This window comes from Pygocentrus nattereri, chromosome 2 (genome assembly GCF_015220715.1).
Source record: "Pygocentrus nattereri isolate fPygNat1 chromosome 2, fPygNat1.pri, whole genome shotgun sequence".
NCBI classification, from domain to species: domain Eukaryota; kingdom Metazoa; phylum Chordata; class Actinopteri; order Characiformes; family Serrasalmidae; genus Pygocentrus; species Pygocentrus nattereri.
In genome coordinates this window covers 4,352,466-4,372,465 of record NC_051212.1, presented here as the reverse complement: position 1 = coordinate 4,372,465, position 20,000 = coordinate 4,352,466, and the positions used below count along the sequence as shown (strand labels likewise).

Here is a 20,000-nt window from a genome sequence, read left to right as displayed (position 1 = left end):
CCAGAAGCTCATTTGTGAGGTCAGACACTGATGTTGGACGAGAAGGCCTGGCTCACAGTCTCCACTCTAATTCATCCCAAAGGTGTTCTATGGGGTTGAGGTCAGGACTCTGTGCAGGCCAGTCAAGTTCTTCCACCAAACTGGCTCATCCGTGTCTTTATGGACCTGCTTTGTGCACTGGTGCTCAGTCATGTTGGAACAGGAAGGGACCGTCCCCAAACTGTTCCACAAAGTTGGGAGCAGGAAACTGTCCAAAATCTCTTGGTGCTGAAGCTTTAAGAGTTCCTTTCACTGGAACTAAGGGGCCGAGCCCAACTCCTGAAAAACAACCCCACACCATGATCCCCCCTCCACCAAACTTTACACTCGGCACAATGCAGTCAGACAAGTACCGTCTCCTGGCAACCGCCAAACCCAGACTCGTCCATCAGATTCCCAGAGGGAGAAGCGTGATTGGTCACTCCAGAGAACAGGTCTCCACTGCTCTAGAGTCCAGTGGCGGCGCTTTACACCACTGCATTTGACACTTTACATCGTGCTTGGTGATGTAAGGCTTGGATGCAGCTGCTCGTCCATGGAAACCCATTCCATGAAGCTCTCTACACTGTTCTTGAGCTGATCTGAAGGCCACATGAAGTTTGGAGGTCTGTAGTGATTGACTGCAGAAAGTCGGTGACCTCTGCGCTCTATGCCCCTCAGCATCCGCTGACCCTGCTCTGTCATTTTACGTGACCGACCACTTCGTGGCTGAGTTGCTGTCGTTCCCAATCGCTTCCACTTTGTTATGATCCCACTGACAGTGGACTGTGGAATATTTACTAGCAAGGAAATTTCACGACTGGACTTGCTGCACAGGTGGCGTCCGATCACGGCACCACGCTGGAATTCACTGAGCTCCTGAGAGCGACCCATTCTTTCACTAATGTCTGTAGAAGCAGTCTGCAGGCCTAGGGGCTCGGCTTTATACACCTGTGGCCATGGAAGTGACTGGAACACCTGAATTCAATGATTTGATGGGTGAGTGAAGACTTTTGGAAATATAGTGTAAATAAAAAAGGGCAACAGTGACCTGTTTGCTTAATGGTTAACCCACATTCCCATTATCATTAATGTGTTATAACTGCTTATTACTGGCATTTAAAGTGTTTATGACCTAACTAATAACCACTAACAGCCTAATATTAAACCATGCATAAATGCTTTATAAGGGTAATCTTATTCTAAAGTGGCACTGAAGGATGTAATTAAACTTTGAGCCCAGTGGTGGACCCTGGCCATTTAAGGGGTTAACCCAGAACCCACTGGTGGGCTCAAAGTGTTATTACACACATCTATAACGTCTATAACCAAAGCTCAACCTGTTCGCATTGAATTCCCTGTAGTTACTGACTAATAAGCCTTAGTATGTAATAAGCTTAATATTTTAAGGCGTGATAAATGTGGCATTTTTTGAAGCTGAAATTAAGAACATAATAACGAATGTTTTTCATTACACTACGTCATAACTACACTAATGATCCGTGTTGTGTTCTAATACGACATGAATTATTCAGTTATTCAGTTCACAAATGTGCCACTTCCGAACCCCACAGAGAAATCTCCAAGAGATCTCGTCTGCAGAACTCCCCGATGAGTGGGTGAGGGTCCAGCTGGAACCGTTAGCAACGGTTGCTAGGGACATGAGGTAGAAACTGGAGCACAGCAGTAATGAGGCTTACCTCGTCAACCTTCAGCTCCTTATGAAGCTCCGTCAGGTCAATCATCAGACTGGAACACAAGACCACACACTCATTACAACCACATTCATCAATCAATTAATCATGTTTAATACACTGATACAAGCATTCATTAGGCCTAAATAGTAAACTTTCCAATTAGGCCTATTAATATACACTAAAAGAGGGTGTTTCAAAAGTTCTTTAGTAAAGAAAATGGTTCTATATAGAACCGTGAACTCTCAAAGAACCCTTTGCATGATTAAAGGGCTCTTTGCATCATGAAAGGGTTCTTCAGATTGATGTAGATGGTTCTATGTAGAGCCTATATAGCACCCAAAAGGTTTCTTCTATTGTTATGATGTTGAGCTTGTACAATAGAACCCTATTGGGTGCTATATAGAACTCTTTTCAAAAAGGTTCTAGGTAGAAGTGTCAATAGCACATTTTCACCTCTGCATTTAACCCATCTGTGAAGTGAAACACCACATACACACTCCAGTGAACACACACACACACTAGGGGGCAGTGAGCACACTTGCCCGGAGTGGTGGGCAGCCCTATCCACGGCGCCCGGGGAGCAGTTGGGGGTTAGGTGTCTTGCTCAAGGACACCTCAGTCATGGACTGTCGGCTCTGGGGATCTTACCGGCGACCTTCCGGTCACAGGGCCAGATCCCTGACCTCCAGCCCACGACTGCCCTAATGTTTACAGTGAAATCGGTGCTTCCGTTCACTCACTGTTCTCACGTTTTGTCATGATAGTGCACGAAAACGAACATATCTCTGCCGTAGCTCAGTGTTTGAGCATTTTAGTTCACTACTACAACATTTTGGCATCACTTCTGCAGGAGACGTATGGAGCGGAAGTTGGTTTTACCCTGCTAACGCTTAAACCGGACGTCATGGTGAGGGCCCATTGATTATTACTGTAGACTACATAAGGAATTTATCCCCTTACATTAGGTGTGTGGAATTAACTTATACATTTGTACACATACAAAACACACCCTTCCCATTTACACATGATTAAGACTACTTAATGAACCTGTAGACATCATTTTCAATTCGTTTGCTGAGCTTAGAACTGAAGCCAGTAAAGTCAGACTGCTCTTTCAGTAAATGGCGAAAAGGAAAAGACCCTGAAAAGCCCACCTAAACCACCAATCAGATATATGGAGTTTTCAGGTTTTAGAGATGAAATTGATCTCCCTTCAATATAATGAAGGGAATAAACTCTGAATGGCCAGATGACTGCTTCAATGAGAAGATGCGTAATGAGTCTCACATCTCTGATTTAAACCACTAAGAGGCCCATAAAAGTTCTGCAATCAGCTTTCAGCACTGAGTCTCGGGGGGGGGGGTGGCAGTACCTGCCCAAGAAGTCATCTTTGTCTGGGTCTTCATCAAACAGCTCGATCTCCAGATGCTGTCCAGAATGCTCATACACCATTGCCTGAGTGCACAGCCACACACAGGTGTATAAATCACACTATTACAGAATATAGAACATGAGAATGTGTGTAAACAGCCTGTTTGGGCTTTAAATGACAAAACAGACACCTGTCGTTTAGAGCGAAAGGCTCTAAAGGCTCTACGGTACTACGCAAAAGTCAGAGACCAGCCTTTATTTGTTCCGTTTCCAGTCTAAAGTTCCGTTTCCAGTCTAAAGTGCCATTCAGTACAAGACGTTCGTGTTAGAAAACCAGGTAGAAAACAAATATTTAACAGAAATTTACAGAAAGGCCTCAACAGCTAAATCTAATATCAGCTGTTTGAGTGTCCAGCGAGTCGCTCTTTACCTTCATAACAGCTTCCACTCTTTTCAGGAGACTCACTTTCAGTCCCTGCTTTAAGTGAAGCAGCTGGTCTCGTTTTAAGGGCCTGGCTTTCTAACTGGGTCAGATATAAACAGAGTCGTTCAGAGCGGTTTGGGCTGCAACGCTTCGTTCTAGAGAAACGTAGAGCCAGAGCTGTTCAGTGGTGGTGATAGGAACCAGACGTCCACCTCTGAAAGCTCCTCACTGAAAGTTCCTACATGAGATGGATGTGAATTCGGTGCCTGACGACTGAGACGCTGTTTTATGATAGTTTTGAGAAAGTTCAGTCTGAGAAGCTGGTTGATGAATTTCTGAAGTGATCAAACCCATTCAGTGGTGCTGAGGTCTGGACTCTGGGGTGGTCAGTCCATTGTTCAGCTTCTTTGTTTGGTGTGTCCGTCTCCTTTTCTCAGTGAGGTTCTTCTTGATCAGCTACACGTCCTTTCAGACCCACAGCGCTGAGTGGTCTTCTCACAGTGGAAGGATGGACAGAAACACCTGTGGATGTTTTCAGATCTGAAGCAGCTTGATCTTCTCCTCTCTCTCAGAGATCAAAGCTTTCAGTGCTGTTTATCTGATGGGGGCAGTTTTGGGGTCGACCGGGTCTTCCAGGTGGTTGTTAGGAGCCACATTTTCTCTGGAGATTAAAACTGTTTTTTTTGGAAACTCCTGTTTTTTCACTTATTTTCCTTTGATGTTCTACTTCCTGACAAAAGCGGATTACCTTATTTATATTCTCTTCAGAAACATCTCCTGAAAAATGAATAACCTGTGCTAAATGGCCGTTTAGACTTACAGTCAATACAGGCTGTCTCTGACTTTGCTGCAGGTGTTTCGTGTCAGGTTGGAGTGGATTTTGCTGGCGTTCCGTGAGAACGTCCAACAGCAGATATGAAAGAAGGAGGAACATGGATAGATCATTTACTAATCATCTCCAGTGTATGATGAACTCACCTCAAACACCTCGTTCCACTTTGGGTTCAGACATTCCTTGATGGTTTTGCTCTGGAAGAGCTGGTTGGCCACATGCAGGACTCCGTACGGGTCAGATTTTCCTTTAATCAGACCGCCGAGGAACTTATCCTTCCCCTCCAGATCCTGAGCCTCGAGAAAGTGAATCCTCAATACGCCCTAATGTTACAGAGAGAGAGAGAGAGAGAGGGAGGTAGAGAGGGAGAGAGAGAGGGAGGGGGGGGGTAGAGAAAATAACTTGGAAAAAATTCTGGTTCCATCAACGGACATTAAAATGAAAGTAGGTTTTTTCCTTCTCCTGTAAAGTTCTTGTTCTGGAGATACAAGGTTTTGTTCCGGCAGCAGTGATGTGTATATAATAGACATTATTATTATATAAAGGTACTTTTATATATGCATTCATATAATTATATACACCATCAGCACCTCCTTGTTTCTATACACACTGTCCACTTTATCAGCTCCACTGACCGTATAGCTGCACTCTGTAGTTCTACAGTTACAGACTGTAGTCCATCTGTTTCTCTGATACTCTGTTACCCTGTTCTTCAGTGGTCAGGACCCCCATGGACCCTCACAGAGCAGGTACTGTTTGGGTGGTGGGTCATTCTCAGCACTGCAGTAACACTGACGTGGTGGTGGTGTGTTAGTGTGTGTTGCGCTGGTCTGAGTGGATCAGACACAGCAGTGCTGCTGGAGTTTTTTAAACACTGTGTCCACTCACTGTCCACTCTATTAGACACTCCTACCTTGTCAGTCCACCTTGTAACTGTAACGTCAGAGAAACAGATGGACTACAGTCTGTGACTGTAGAACTACAAAGTGCTCCTTTATGGTCAGTGGACCTGATAAGATGGACAGTGAGTGTAGAAACAAGGAGGTGTATCTAATAAAGGGCTCAGTGTACATAATATAATACATCAGGGAGCTACTGCATGTATGACTCCACATTCTGATAAGGCATAAAAACAAGCTTGTCTAGGTGGCTCACCTTAGGCATGGGGAAGCGGAGCTGTGAGAGCTCCACATCGCCCACCAGTGGTATAGTGATTCTGTTGGGCAGCACCAGGTAGCTGTAGATGATGTCCTGGATCACGCTGTCTGAAAAACCACTGCGAACAGAGAACACACACAAATAATCACGCTGTCCTCCTCGTACAAACAGCCGAGGGTTCAACATCTTAATGAAGTCTCTACGGAGTCGGTCAACGAGTGTGTTCATACACTCAATACTACGGTCAGAATTGGATTTCTGCAGTTATCTGATCATTCCAGCGGGCATGCAAACACCATACTCCAGCTTCTTAGACCGGAGTAAGGTCGAGAAATCCGATAAAGAGAGCTGGATGTCGCATCTTCTTCTGTGAGATCATTGGCTGGCTGCAAAGCTGACTCTGATTACTGCCGGACTCATGTAGACCCGAAGTTTTCTCATTATCTGATAATACAAATGCATGTAAATCTGATTTGTTGTCAGATTTTTAAGGGCATGTAAACAAGTCGTCATGGTGATTCAATTCAGTTCAGTTGTAATGTCCATTCTCCACGCACTAATGCGTTCTTTCACAGCTTTGGCTGCGTCGTCAGTCGTAACAAATTCCTCTTCAACCTGAAGACAAATTATAGTGCACAACATGTTAAACTACACTTCATATCTAAAAGCGTCCAGACTGCCCTTCGAATAGTGAATTCAGCTACTTGCACGCAAGCTGCTCGCCAAATCTCCACAGAAAAGCATCGGCCAATAGAACGGGACTCTCTGGGACCGTCACACACCAGCTTAAGGACTCCATGCTCAATGCCAGCATGGTCTAGAGGGGTGTAACCCCCCCAGCACTGCATTTACATTTACAGCATTTAGCAGACGCTCTTCTCCAGAGCGACTTACAAGAAGAGCTTCATCTGTCTAGAGAAAGTATCTTCACTAGTTAGCAGTGGGTTAGAGAGAGAGACGGTCCTGAGCTCAGATACTGACAGAAACAGTCACTGTAGATACAGAGAAAACGAGCAGAGCTGAACACAGAACAGTGCAATACAGTACAATACACTACAATACAGTACAGTACAATACAATACAGTACAGTACACTACAATACAACACACTACAACACACTACAATACAGTACAATACACTACAGTACAATACACTACACTACAACACACTACAATACAATACAACACACTACAACACACTACAATACACTACACTACAATACAGTACAATACACTACAGTACAATACACTACACTACAACACACTACAATACAATACAACACACTACAACACACTACACTACAATACACTACACTACAACACACTACAATACACTACAGTACACTACTATACACTACACTACAATACACTATACTACAATACACTACAACACGCTACAGCACACTACAATACACTACAATACAATACACTACAATACACTACAACACACTACACTACAACACATTACAATACACTACAATACACTACACTACAATACACTACACTACAACACACTACAATACACTACAATACAACACACTACAATACACTACACTACAATACAGTACAATACACTACAGTACAATACACTACACTACAACACACTACAATACAATACAACACACTACAACACACTAAACTACAATACACTACACTACAACACACTACAATACACTACAGTACACTACTATACACTACACTACAATACACTATACTACAATACACTACAACACGCTACAGCACACTACAATACACTACAATACAATACACTACAATACACTACAACACACTACACTACAACACATTACAATACACTACAATACACTACACTACAATACACTACACTACAACACACTACAATACACTACAATACAACACACTACAATACACTACACTACAATACAGTACAATACACTACAGTACAATACACTACACTACAACACACTACAATACAATACAACACACTACAACACACTACAACACACTACACTACAATACACTACACTACACTACACTACAACACACAGTGCAATACACTACAGTAAAATACCGTATATAAGTGCAGCGCGATACAGTGCAATCAACATAATTCAATGTTCAATTAAGTGCTAGATTGGGCTGTGGAGCAGTGGAACTGAGAGGATGGGATGAGTTGGAGGACTGATCATCCAACATCAGCACCTGACCTCACCAACATCAGCACCTGACCTCACCAATGCTCAATCAAATCCTCACAGCAATGCTCCACCATCTAGCGTAAAGCCTTCCCAGAAGAGTAGAAGCTGTTATTGCGGCAAAGTGGGACAAACTCCCTATTAACACCCTTCCAATCCGACCAAACGCTGGACGAGCAGGTGTCTACAAACTTTTGGACATTTTAATAGTTTTGAACATGTGGAGCTGAACACAAAGATCACCACAATCTGTGTTTTATTTACTATTAAATCTGCCAGTGTCTAAATATTTACTGATCATCTTAGTGATTCCTGTTCTCTCAGATCGCTGTGGTGTTTACCTGCTCGTCAGCCGAACGCTGCAACCCGCCCCTAAGAAGCTCATACTGCTTCGTTTTAAACACGAGCTACGGCAGCCCTCGTATCCATGAAGGCCTCGTCTCATCGCCCCCATGTGCAGGTTTTCTGGCCTTGTAATTGCACCCTGCTGCTTTAAAAACAGGCCCTCCCCCTCACACACAGTCAAACTACATGCTTTGTTGATAAAATAAGGCGAAACGTCCACAACATTTTCCCAATGAAGTCCATTTATAACATTCATACAACTGTCATCATTCACTTTCACTCGACCGTCGCCAGTCTGTCTTCATCCCTTACAATTAAACAGGTTGCTCTTATTACTAATGACCGAAAGAACGAGATTGCGAATACAAGCGGCCGAAATGAGTTTCCTCCACAGGGTGTCTGGACTCTCCCTTAGAGATAGGGTGAGAAGTTCAGTCATCCGGGAGGGACTCGGAGTAGAGCCGCTGCTTCTCCACGTCGAGAGGAGCCAGCTGAGGTAGTTCGGGCATCTGGTTAGGATGCCTCCTGGACGCCTCCCTCGGGAGGTGTCACAGGCAAGTCCACCTGGGAGGAGACCCCGGGGAAGACCCAGGACACGCTGGGGTGACTATATCACCCAGCTGGCCTGGGAGCGCCTCGGAATCCCCCTTGGAGAGCTGGTGGAAGTGGCTGGGGAAAGGGAGGTCTGGGCTTCATTGCTTAGGATGCTGCCCCCGCGACCCGAACCCTGGAGAAGCGGAAGATGATGGATGGATGGATGGATGGATGGATGGATGGATGGATGGATGGATGGATGGATGCTCTTATTACTGCGCCTGTTAAGCCGGACTAGAACACGAGGCAAAGAGACATCTTTGACATCAGATCTCCTCAGACCACATAACACAAACAAAGCCAAATGTACTGGACCTGTTTGTGCTTTTACGCCGGGGATTAATATGTGGTGAGAAACGCTGACCACAGGGAGAGCTGGAGAAACTGTCAGCTGAGCTGAAACTGTAAAGAGAGCCACCTGATGACTGGATCAACATTATAATCACGATATCGACTCTTAACTGCCTTTTACAGGCAGCTCCTCTGTCTCCGCCCTGCTGTTCATGCTCGCCTCTTAACAGTGCTGCACAGTAACTGAGTATCTGAGTAAATGTAATGAGTTTCTGTACTTTAGTATTTTTCATGTATCTGTACTGAAGTATTTTCACTCCACTACATTTCAGAGTCTAATATCCGACTTTTTCCTCCTACATTTTGAGAAATCTGTCGTTCCTTTTGGTTTCTGTGTGTATAAAAACGTCACATGTCAAAACGAAAGAAGCGCAAAGCCAGAGCACCAATCAGGGCCCAGCGGTCACTTTGTTTAGAGCTGGTTTTGACCTGTTGGTCATACCGACCCAGTGTAGCACGCGGTTCAACGTCAGCGCAGCAGCGTAAAACTTTGGGAGAGTCTGTTCAACATAAATGATGAACTAACCTAACTTTGTGTAAATAGAGCTCAATATAGAAATATGTCCACATATGCAGTCGAGACTGACGCGGCTTTTTTCTGAATTTCTACAAACACCATTTCATTTTATAGTAAATGAGTTTGGGCTGGTTTATGTTTATGAACAGACGCCTACAGATCAACATAGTAAAGGAGCTCATCTGTGATCCTGAGTTTAAAGCCAGTTTTTATTCAACTTAAACTTGGAACTAAGTTGTAAATAAATCTGAAACTGAAACTTTGCTTGTGTGTAAAAAGTGATTTCAGAGCCACTCGGTTCTCCCTGATGGAAACTGTTTACCTTCAGTGTTTTGTGCTTCTGATCATTTTAATAGACGTCAGCGTCACTAATTAATGACGTTCTATTAAAAGACTGGTTTACCAAGAGAGACGCTGGAGGACTTTCACCTGAAATGAGTTCATGAAGCCAGTCTGGTTATAAAAATGATAACAGGACATCAGAGCCAGAATTACTCTTTTAGTACTTTTACTTTATACTTAAGTACATTTGAAGGGAAATACTTTAGTACTTTTACTCAAGTGGAGGTCTAAAGGGAGGAACTTCTACTTTTACTGGAGGAATATTTTACCCTGGGGGTCTCTACTTTAACTCCAGTACATGGTTTATGAACTTCGTCTACCTCTGACTCTTCAGCTGTTTCTCCTCTCTTCTAGGTCTCTAATTAGCTGTTTGAATCACTCATTGACTAAATCCCTGACCTTCTCACACTGCAGGACTTGTGTCGTAAATATCAAACGTGTTTGATAATATCAGAAGTTCTCTGATCACTTCAGAGTTCAATCGCCCAGCCTAAGACTGAAATATGTAAATGAGGTCTGTTCTGACTGGCTGGCCTCTACTGTGTCTTAATCAAAAGTAACACTCCTTATAACTTCAGTGCAAATGGGCGGAGCTGAACTGCTGTGGGCTGAATGGGCCGATGTGTGTAAATGTGCTGGTTTTTGTGACATCACAAAACCACAGTAGTTTCCATATGAGGACTGAAGACTAAAAGGTCTGTTTTGAAACGTTAACAATGTTGAGATACTACACCAAACGCTTATTTCAAAAAGGGGGGAAATTCAGTTTTCCATTATACAGGCCCTTTAAGAGCGTTAGAGAAACTGAAGGATTCTTTAGGGAACTAAAAGTGGTTCTTTTAGGATCTTTTAGGATCTCCCACTGACGCCAGTATTTTTAACCCTCTGGGGTCCACAAATCCGGCCTGCGTCTCAAATTCAAATGTTTCCATATCTGTTTCGGTATCTTAGTGATGATCCACCACAAAAACACTGTCCAAACAGTTCCTGACTATGTAGAGCCGCCCTTTCCATTCCATCTGATCACCAGATCGCTTGTGACTCACACCCAGAGTTATGAGCCTGTGAAGAGGGGCTGAGATGCACGTCCTCTGCCCCTCACCGTGTGGAACCGGCGGATTCGTTTGTCCATCTGCGTTCTGTTTGAAACTGACCGATGGAATCACCAAGGACTGACTCTCATGCCGGACACCCTTCATTCCTCATTCAGTCCACATCGGAGACTCGTGTGAAACGGCGTGCAGAGAGTTTACGGCTGCTGAAGAAGAGAATGGAGCAGAAGAAGGGAATTTAAGAATATATGGATAAATCGAGAGAAAGACCTCAGACACCAGAGGGATACGAATTTTTAAGACCACTCCTCAAGGAAGCCCAGCATTATTTGCGTCTAACAGATCGTTTTTCTAATCAATCTTTCTTTAAATGAAATCAGCAGCTGCTGGTGGAATACAACAAGTCTATGCAACAGCTGGACGGCAGCAAGACATCAGGAACCAAGGTACTTTTCATTGTATTTAGATTAGTTTCTCCTTATTCTAGTGATAGACAGCGTTCTTGAATCAAAAGCAGCTGAGATAAAAGGCTTCAAAACAATATGTTCAGGTGCCTGAGACGTTTTACACAGTACTGTACACTCAAAGTCACAGTGCAGAGTGTACAGTCAGCACAGAGATGGGGGGGTTGGGGGGGTTTGGGGGGGGTCCCAGGGCTCTGCAGTTCTCAGTGTGACTGCGTGTCTGAAAGTGTCAGCTCTTCTGCTGGAAGCTGAAAGTCACCGCTGACCCGTCCCTTCCTCCTCCTGTCCGCTCAGATCATTTTCACTGCAGCTCCTCTCGCCAGCCGACTGACTGACACTGTAACTTAAATAACCCAGAACGCCGGCCAAAAGTTTACGGACGCTGTGCTTCGAAGTGAGCAGAGTAAAAATAAGCCAGGTAAGTAAAAATCCCTGCAAAGGTACCAGGACTGAGGGAGACTACACTCTCAGAAAGGGTCCTTCAGTAAAGAAAATGGTTCTATATACAACCAAGAACATGATTAAAGGGTTCTTTGCACTATGAAAGGGTTCTTCAGAATGATGCAGAATGTTCAGGGTTCCATATAGCACCAAAAAGGGTTCTTCTATTGTAACAAGCTTGACATCATAACAACAGAAGAACCCTTTTACTGGTGAAGAATGTGTTGTATATGGTTCTATCTAGAACCGCTTTGATAAGGGTTCCATCTAGCACCAAAAAGGGTGTTTCTATTGTTACACTATCAAGGTTGTTACAATAGAAGAACCCTTTTCAGTGCTATATAGAACCTTTTTGAAAAACCATTTAATCATGCAAAGGGTTCTTTGAGTGTTTATGGTTCTATGTAGAACCTTTTCTTTGCTAAAGAACCCTTGAAGAACCATCTTTTTTTAGGAGTGTATATAGAACAACGAGCACTCAAAGAACCATATGCTTGCTGAAACGGTTCTTGGCATGGTGAAATGGTTCTTCAAATTGATGGAGAATGTCTTGTGAATGGTTCTATATAGAACCTTTTCAAAAAGGGTTCTGTACAGAGCCCAAAAGGGTTCTTCTGTCATTGTTAGGTTATCAAGCTTGTTACAATAGATGAACCATTTTTGGTGCTATATAGAACACTTTTCAAGAAGGCTCTGTAGAGAACCAAAAACAACACATTCTCCATCAATCTGAAGAACCATTTCACGATGCAAAGAAACATTTAATCACACAAAGGGTTCTTTGAGTGTTCATGGTTCTATGTAGAACTATTTTCTTTGCTAAAGAGCCCTTGAAGAACCATCCTTTTTACGATTGTATATAGAACAAAGAACACTCAAAGAATTGTGTGCTTGCTTAAGTAGTTCTTGGTGAAATGGTTCTTCAGATTGATGGAGAATGTGTTGTATATGCACCAAAATGGTTCTTCTGCTGTCACAAGCTTGACATCATAGTAGCAGAAGACATCTGGTTCTTATGAGATATATATATATCTAAAACTGACGTGGTGGTGGTGTGTTAGTGTGTGTTGCGCTGGTCTGAGTGGATCAGACACAGCAGTGCTGCTGGAGTTTTTAAACACATCAGAGTCGCTGCTGGACTGAGAATCGTCCACCAACCAAAAATCTCCAGCCAACAGCGTCCTGTGGGCAGCACCCTGTGACCACTGATGAAGGACTAGAGGATGACCAGCACAAACTGTGCAGCAGCAGATGAGCTGTCGTCTCTGACTTTACATCTACAAGGTGGACCGACCAGGTAGGAGTGTCTAATAGAGTGGACAGTGAGTGATCCACTCAGACCAGCGCAACACCCACTAACACACCACCACCACGCCAGCATCACTGCAGTGCTGAGAATGATAAACCAACCATATGGTACCTGCTCTGAGGGTCCATGGGGGTCCTGACCACTGAAGAACAGGGTAACAGAGTATCAGAGAAACAGATGGACTACAGTCTGTAACTGTAGAACTACAGAGTGCAGCTATACAGTAAGTGGAGCTGACGAGGAGGCATAATGTTATGCCTGATCAGTGTATATATATATATACATACACATCTCATAAGAACCATTAAATATGGTTGTATGACGTTTCTAAGATTTTATTAGAACTGTTTCCTAGACCCCTCAAGACATTCCATCTCTGAAGTAGCCCTGCTCCTAGATTCCTTTCCTCTTTACTGTGGCTGTATGTCGCAGTGCACCACACCCCTGACAGTGCATCACAACTGAATCGACGGCAGTTCTTCCTTGATATGATCGTTAACTGTGGAAGTGCAGATGTTAGCTGACTCAGGACCAGCCGTAATAGCAAACATCCCTGCCTGGCTCTTGCTAGGCAATTATAAACTTCAAGAGCCGAAGAAGTAACAGATGCACTCGCAGCTGGACTGCGGGGTTAACGGGTATTAGGGGCTCATTTCTTTGCTTGTTTTTTCTAAAGAAAGGTTTATCATGTTTACAGTCTCATGAAACAGCCTGAGCAGGTAGCATAGAGGTCTCAAGGTGTCTAGAGAGCTCAGAAGAATAAATTAAAGGGGAAAAAAACATTGTATTAAAGGCTGTGGCTGTTTGGGGGTCCCATTCCTACAGCTAAGATCACCCTGATGCGTTATTCGGTGTATAAAAGGCATGTTGATGAGCTGTGTGAGTCAAATTAAGCCAGTAATTCCTTGATTCATGAATAAAGTATGGCTACATCGACATAATACTGCCAAATGTAACTAACCTGGTGGACAAAAAGGAAGCTGATTTGAACGTTTTATTCATGTGGACATTCATGACCAACAGCTCCAGAATTGGCTGTGCCCATTGTCTGTAATACAAAAACATCATGCAAGACAACAATAATAAGTTATAATAATAAGAGGAGGAACCTGCCTGAAACCCCTCCTTCTTCCAATCTGACGCCCTATTCACATCCTCACCTTCCTTTTCCCTGACAAAGGGTTCTACCGCCACCCCATCTCCTCCCTGTTCCTCAGTCCTACTACAGTTATGAGGGGGGGATCAGATCTTCTAGCTACAGGCAGAACAAGCCCAAGTTCTCAGGACCCCCCACCCCCAATCAGTCTTCCCTCATACTACCACCACCATGCTGAAGGCATGGTCTGAACTCACAAACAAAGATTAAGCAGGCCTACAACAAAGTGTCAATCTAACCTATCTTACAAGTGATTTTAACGATAACAAAAGAAAGTGATTAAAACTGCTGTTTGTTTCCTTCACCGTCCTCGGCGGTCAGTGCAGACGCTTTCAAACAGTTCGAGCAGCAGCAGATCAACAGTGAACTGGATCATGTTATAAAACATCTCTGTTCATACTGAGGATCAGGAGGAGATATAAACACTGAGAACTTCACCACTATGGGATTGACTGCAGTTGAAAACATGATATCACTACTTAGAATACGGCACAACAACAGAAGCAGGAAAGGAAGTCCCTGCTGTGTGCCGGCACCATGTGTACACTCGGTTTACTCGGAAGTGTTGGAAAAATGTACAAACGACAGCTAAAGAATAACTAAAAATGGGACGGAATTCACCGTCTTGGATGATCAGCTCTTCTTTGTTCTCAAGAACGTTGGATATTCATACTGTAGCCTTAAACACTACCTACACCGAACAATCATTACAAGGAACAGGCGAGGCACATCAGTACAGGTGAGGAAGACCGGCGATTATAGTAGTGCTATAGTCATGTGATCTCCCAGGGAGATCTGGGAGATTGAGTGCGTAGACCAGGGGTATTTCATTAAAAGAAATACCCCCGATCATTTCCTCAAGCGAAGGTCCAGAACATCATAATGTCTGACTTGCATCATGATTCAGTGCCATATGGTGTTTACTGAAGTAGCCTAGTAGGAATATCAGCATCTTATAAGAGACCCTTATCAGTCCCACAGCGGGGAAATTTCACCTCTGCATTTAACCCATCCGTGAAGTGAAACACCACATACACACTAGTGAATACACACACACACACACACACTAGGGGGCAGTGAGCACACTAACCCGGAGCGTTTGGGCAGCCCTATCCGGGGTGCCCGGGGAGCAGTTGGGGGTTAGGTGTCTTGCTCAAGGACACCTCAGTCATGTGCTATCAGCTCTGGGGATCGACCCAGCAACCTTCCAGTCACGAGGCTGGTTCCCTAACCTCCAGCCCACGACTGCCCATACAGACAACAACTGAATATCAAACCAAATAAAGTACAATTCAGTCATATTTTGACAACATTTACTCTCAGTTTTCTCTTTTTAGAGCCTGAAATGTGAAATAATCTGGCTCACTTTCTTCTCTGACTGCTGTTTCTCTCCTCGTCCCTCCCCTGCATGCCTCACTCACTCGAGTCTCAGTGCTCATCGTAATACACAGATCTGATTGGCTGAGTAGCGTCACGTGTGATATTTACAGCACATATGACTGGTCTGTGAGTCTTCTGAGCCTCTAAAACTACCATAAAGGCTAGAAAAGTTATGCTGATTAAAATAGTAAAACCCTGTCGACATGAAATAATTCTCAACAGTTTATCGGTTAAAGGTCCAGGTCAGCACAGGACAGTGTGGACAGGTGGTTCGCCTATTAGTGACCTCTGGCTTAGAGGATGCAGGGTTAGTGGGATGCATACTGTAATAATTTTAGTATGTTTATTTTATGCGAACTGTTTGTCACAAGAATGAATAATTAATCACGAATAACTGTAACAGTAAACCTGGCGTTAAATGCTTGTCTGATGTTTGTCTACTGTTGTTTCAACGTTTTAATTGTAGCACCACCAACAATTTCTTTAGGACGAGAATCACTTTCTTTTGCCTGAACAACAAAATCCAAGCCTAATGAGCACCAGCTAGATAATCTACAGCCCTTCAGTCGATCTGAGAAGCGTGGGCGAATGGTAGCATCAAAGTGAAATATGGTGGAGATCATTAGAGCTGTGCTGTGTGCGCTGTGTGTGGGATCTATACGTCCATACGTTGGTTTGCAGTGTTAAAGTGGCTGATCTGTCAGCACGGCTGCGAGCAATAACTATAAATCTGCAGCTTCGCGTCCGAGCACACGGCGATTTTGCTCTAAGTCAGCTCGTAATGACCTGCCGTACTGAGAATGGCTGGACACAATGCAGTTTGAGTCTGTTTTGCAGAGTCAGATAAAAAAAATGTTTATGATGAGGAACGATTATAGACAAACACACACACTTTCACACACCGCTTCAGGAATGCTAGCAGCCATCAGACACGGATAGGAAGAACCATCTGATAAAACAGGCATTAATGCAGCTGGGACATCTCATTAATACAAATCACTACCGAAAGCATAACCCTGGCACTTCTACGCTCAATGGTATAGCTGGTTTAAGTTTTGCAAACCACTTAATGCACAAACTTGAACTTCGTAAACCACAGCCGTCAGCACAAAACCTCGCATCTCCATTTTTCATTTTGTGATGTAATTTGAAACGATACTGACTTCTAGTAAAAGTAAGTAAAACTTCACTTGTAGAGCACTTTTCCAGAGTGCTCCCTTTATGGGTCGCCAGAGCGGATCATCTGCCTCCATCTTGCCCTATCCACTGCCTCCTCTACTTTCACACCAACCATCTCCATGTCCACCTTCACTACATCCATAAACCTTGTCTGAGGTCTACCTCTTCTCCTTCTACCCGGCAGCTCCATCTCCAACATTCTTTGACCAATATATCCACTATTCCTCCTCAACACATGTCCAAACCATCTCAACCTGGCCTCTCTGGCTTTATCTCCAAACTGCTCCACCTTCACTGTCCCTCTGATCTGCTCATTTCTAATCTTGTCCATCCTCGTCACTCCCAACGAAAATCTCAGCATCTTCATCTCCGCCACCTCCAGCTCAGCCTCCTGTCTTTTAGACAGAGCCACAGTCTCCAAACCACACATCATAGCAGGACGCACTGCTGTCTTGTAGACCTTCCCTTTCACTCTTGCTGCTATCCTTCTGTCACACATCAGCCCACATTCTTTCCCTCTTTTCTGCACTGTCCATTGCTCTAGATGGTTGACCCAAGATATTTGAAGTCATCCACCTTTACGACCTCTACTCCTTGCATCTTCACCTTTCCACCTGCCTCCCTCTCATTCACACACATGTATTCCGTCTTGTCTCTACTGACCTTCATTCCTCTCCTCTCCAGTGCAAACCTCCACCTCTCCAGATTCTCTTCCACCTGCTCTCTACTCTCACCATTACAATGTCATCTGTAAACATCATGGCCCACGGAGCCTCCTGCCTGACCTCATCTGTCAACCTGTCCATCACCATTGCAAACAAGAAGGGGCTCAAAGCTGATCCCTGATGTAACCCCACCTTCACCTTGAAACCATTTGTCACTCCAACTGCACACCTCACCACTGTCTCACTATCCTCATACATGTCCTGCACCACCCTAACATACGTTTCAGCTACACCTGACTTCCTCATACAGTACCACAGTTCCTCTCTTGGCACCCTTTCATATGCCTTCTCTAGATCCACAAACACACAATGCAGCTCCTTCTGACCTTCTCTGTACTTCTCTACGCTTTACAAAACACTTACAGATAAAATACAAGACAATTAAGATCATTACGATCATATACTCAAATAAGTAGTACACACAGTTTATACACTCAAATGCACACCGACTTATAAAGCACATTGATCAAAAGCAAGAGAATAAAAATAAGTCTTTCAACATTTTTTAAAAACCTGGATTGATTCTATGAGTCTGACATCAGTAGGAAGATTACTCCACAATGTTGGAGCATAAACTGCAAAAGCCCGGTCCCCCTGTGATTTCAAGTTAGTATGTGGAACAATTAATAACCCCTGATTAGAAGATCATGATTAAAGTTCTCACACTATGAAGAGGACAGAGGAGCTCAGTGATGTATGCTGGAGCCTCGTTGTAAACAGCCTGACAAGTCATGATACAGTCAATGTTGACTTCTCTTTCAATAAAACACTGTCGGAAAGTTTACAACCAAAACTTCAACATTTAAAGAAATCAAAGATGAAAAGTCTTTCCTCAATAACTTACTGCATATTCAATTCTTAATGATTTAGTCCATCTGTTTCTCTGATACTTTATTACCCACTTTACTCCCAAATGCTACCAAACACTTGAATGTGAGTTGCCATGGATGTACTGTGACGTAGCTTTCCTGTTAACTACTCTAATTTAGCTTCGGCCCAGAAACAGTGTAAGTCTCATTAGCGCCCAACGCTGCACTGGATAGTGCAGGCATGTCAAACTGGGGACCTTCTGGGCCAAAAGTTACATTTATGGCATTTGGCTGATGCTCTAGTGCAGAGTGACTTACAGTTTGATCATTTTACACAGGTAGTTGAAGGTAGTGTTAGGAGTCTTGCACAAGGACTCTTATTGGTATAGTGTAGGGTGCTGCCCAAGCAGGGGACTGAACCCTAGTCTACAGTGTAGTAGGCGAAGGTGGTGTTAGGAGTCTTGCCCAAGGACTCTTATTGGTATAGTGTAGGGTGTTTACCCAGGTGGGGATTGAACCCCAGTCTACAGCGTAGTAGGTGAAGGTGGTGTTAGGAGTCTTGCCCAAGGACTCTTATTGGTGTAGTGTAGGGTGTTTACCCAGGTGGGGATTGAACCCCAGTCTACAGTGTAGTAGGTGAAGGTGGTGTTGGGAGTCTTGCCCAAGGACTCTTATTGGTATAGTGTAGGGTGCTGCCCAAGCAGGGGATTGAACCCTAGTCTATAGTGTAGTAGGTGAAGGTGGTGTTGGGAGTCTTGCCCAAGGACTCTTATTGGTATAGTGTAGGGTGCTTGCCCAAGCAGGGGATTGAACCCCAGTCTACAGTGTAGTAGGTGAAGGTGGTGTTAGGAGTCTTGCCCAAGGACTCTTATTGGTATAGTGTAGGGTGCTGCCCAAGCAGGGGATTGAACCCTAGTCTACAGTGTAGTAGGTGAAGGTAGTGTTAGGAGTCTTGCCCAAGGACTCTTATTGGTATAGTGTAGGGTGTTTGCCCTGGTGGGGGATTGAACCCCAGTCTACAACATAGAAGGCAGAGGTGCTGACGAGCTACATGTGGGCAGGGGTGTAAAGTTCAGGTCCAGAAAGTAAAAGTCCTTTCCAGGATTTTGCTCCAACAGCCTGGCTTCTCTAGTTAGATCAAACCGCCAGCAGAGCTGTGCAGGCAGCTGGAACAAAATCCTGGGAAGGATTTTTACTCTCTGGACCTGACCTTTACGCGTCTGCATGTGGGACGGCGTTAGCTCATTAGCTCTTCAGAAGAGGCAGCTTCTGTTACTCATCCAACGTGGAAACCTGCTGATTTCTCAGTGTTGTTATTGAATAATAAAATGTTTTCAAATTACAAGCCCAGTGCCATCACATGAAAAGTAGCACTCGTTTTGGACAAAGTCTGTTCTTTTCTTTTTTCTTTTGTTGTTGTTGATGCTTTTTCCTTCCCGGCGTTCACCGGACATCCATTCATTAACTCTTCAGGAAACTGAAATATCAGAATAGTCCTTGTGCTGATGGGTGCTGACATCACAGCAAGAGGGTAAAGTGCATGGACTTGTGTTTTACTATCATTATCATATTTTCACGGTCTGAACAAAACTTTATATCTTTATATATATTTTTGTTTTTTTTTTCTACAGAATTTGAAACAGCCAGATGTCCTTTAGAGTGT

At 43.9% G+C, this 20,000-nt stretch overlaps 1 protein-coding gene across 2 annotated transcripts in view; it reads right to left on the bottom strand.

Annotated features, from left to right (window-relative positions):
* Nucleotides 1–20,000, bottom strand: part of esyt2b (extended synaptotagmin-like protein 2b) — a 101,268-nt gene that overhangs the window by 24,371 nt on the left and 56,897 nt on the right. For both annotated transcript variants that reach the window (XM_037531260.1, XM_037531257.1), the window contains exons 8-11: nt 5,498–5,618; nt 4,489–4,665; nt 3,088–3,170; nt 1,719–1,767 (exon numbers count right to left, since the gene is read on the bottom strand). In XM_037531260.1, the coding sequence (XP_037387157.1) occupies nt 1,719–1,767; nt 3,088–3,170; nt 4,489–4,665; nt 5,498–5,618 (430 nt within the window). The remainder of the gene's footprint in view (nt 1–1,718; nt 1,768–3,087; nt 3,171–4,488; nt 4,666–5,497; nt 5,619–20,000) is intronic.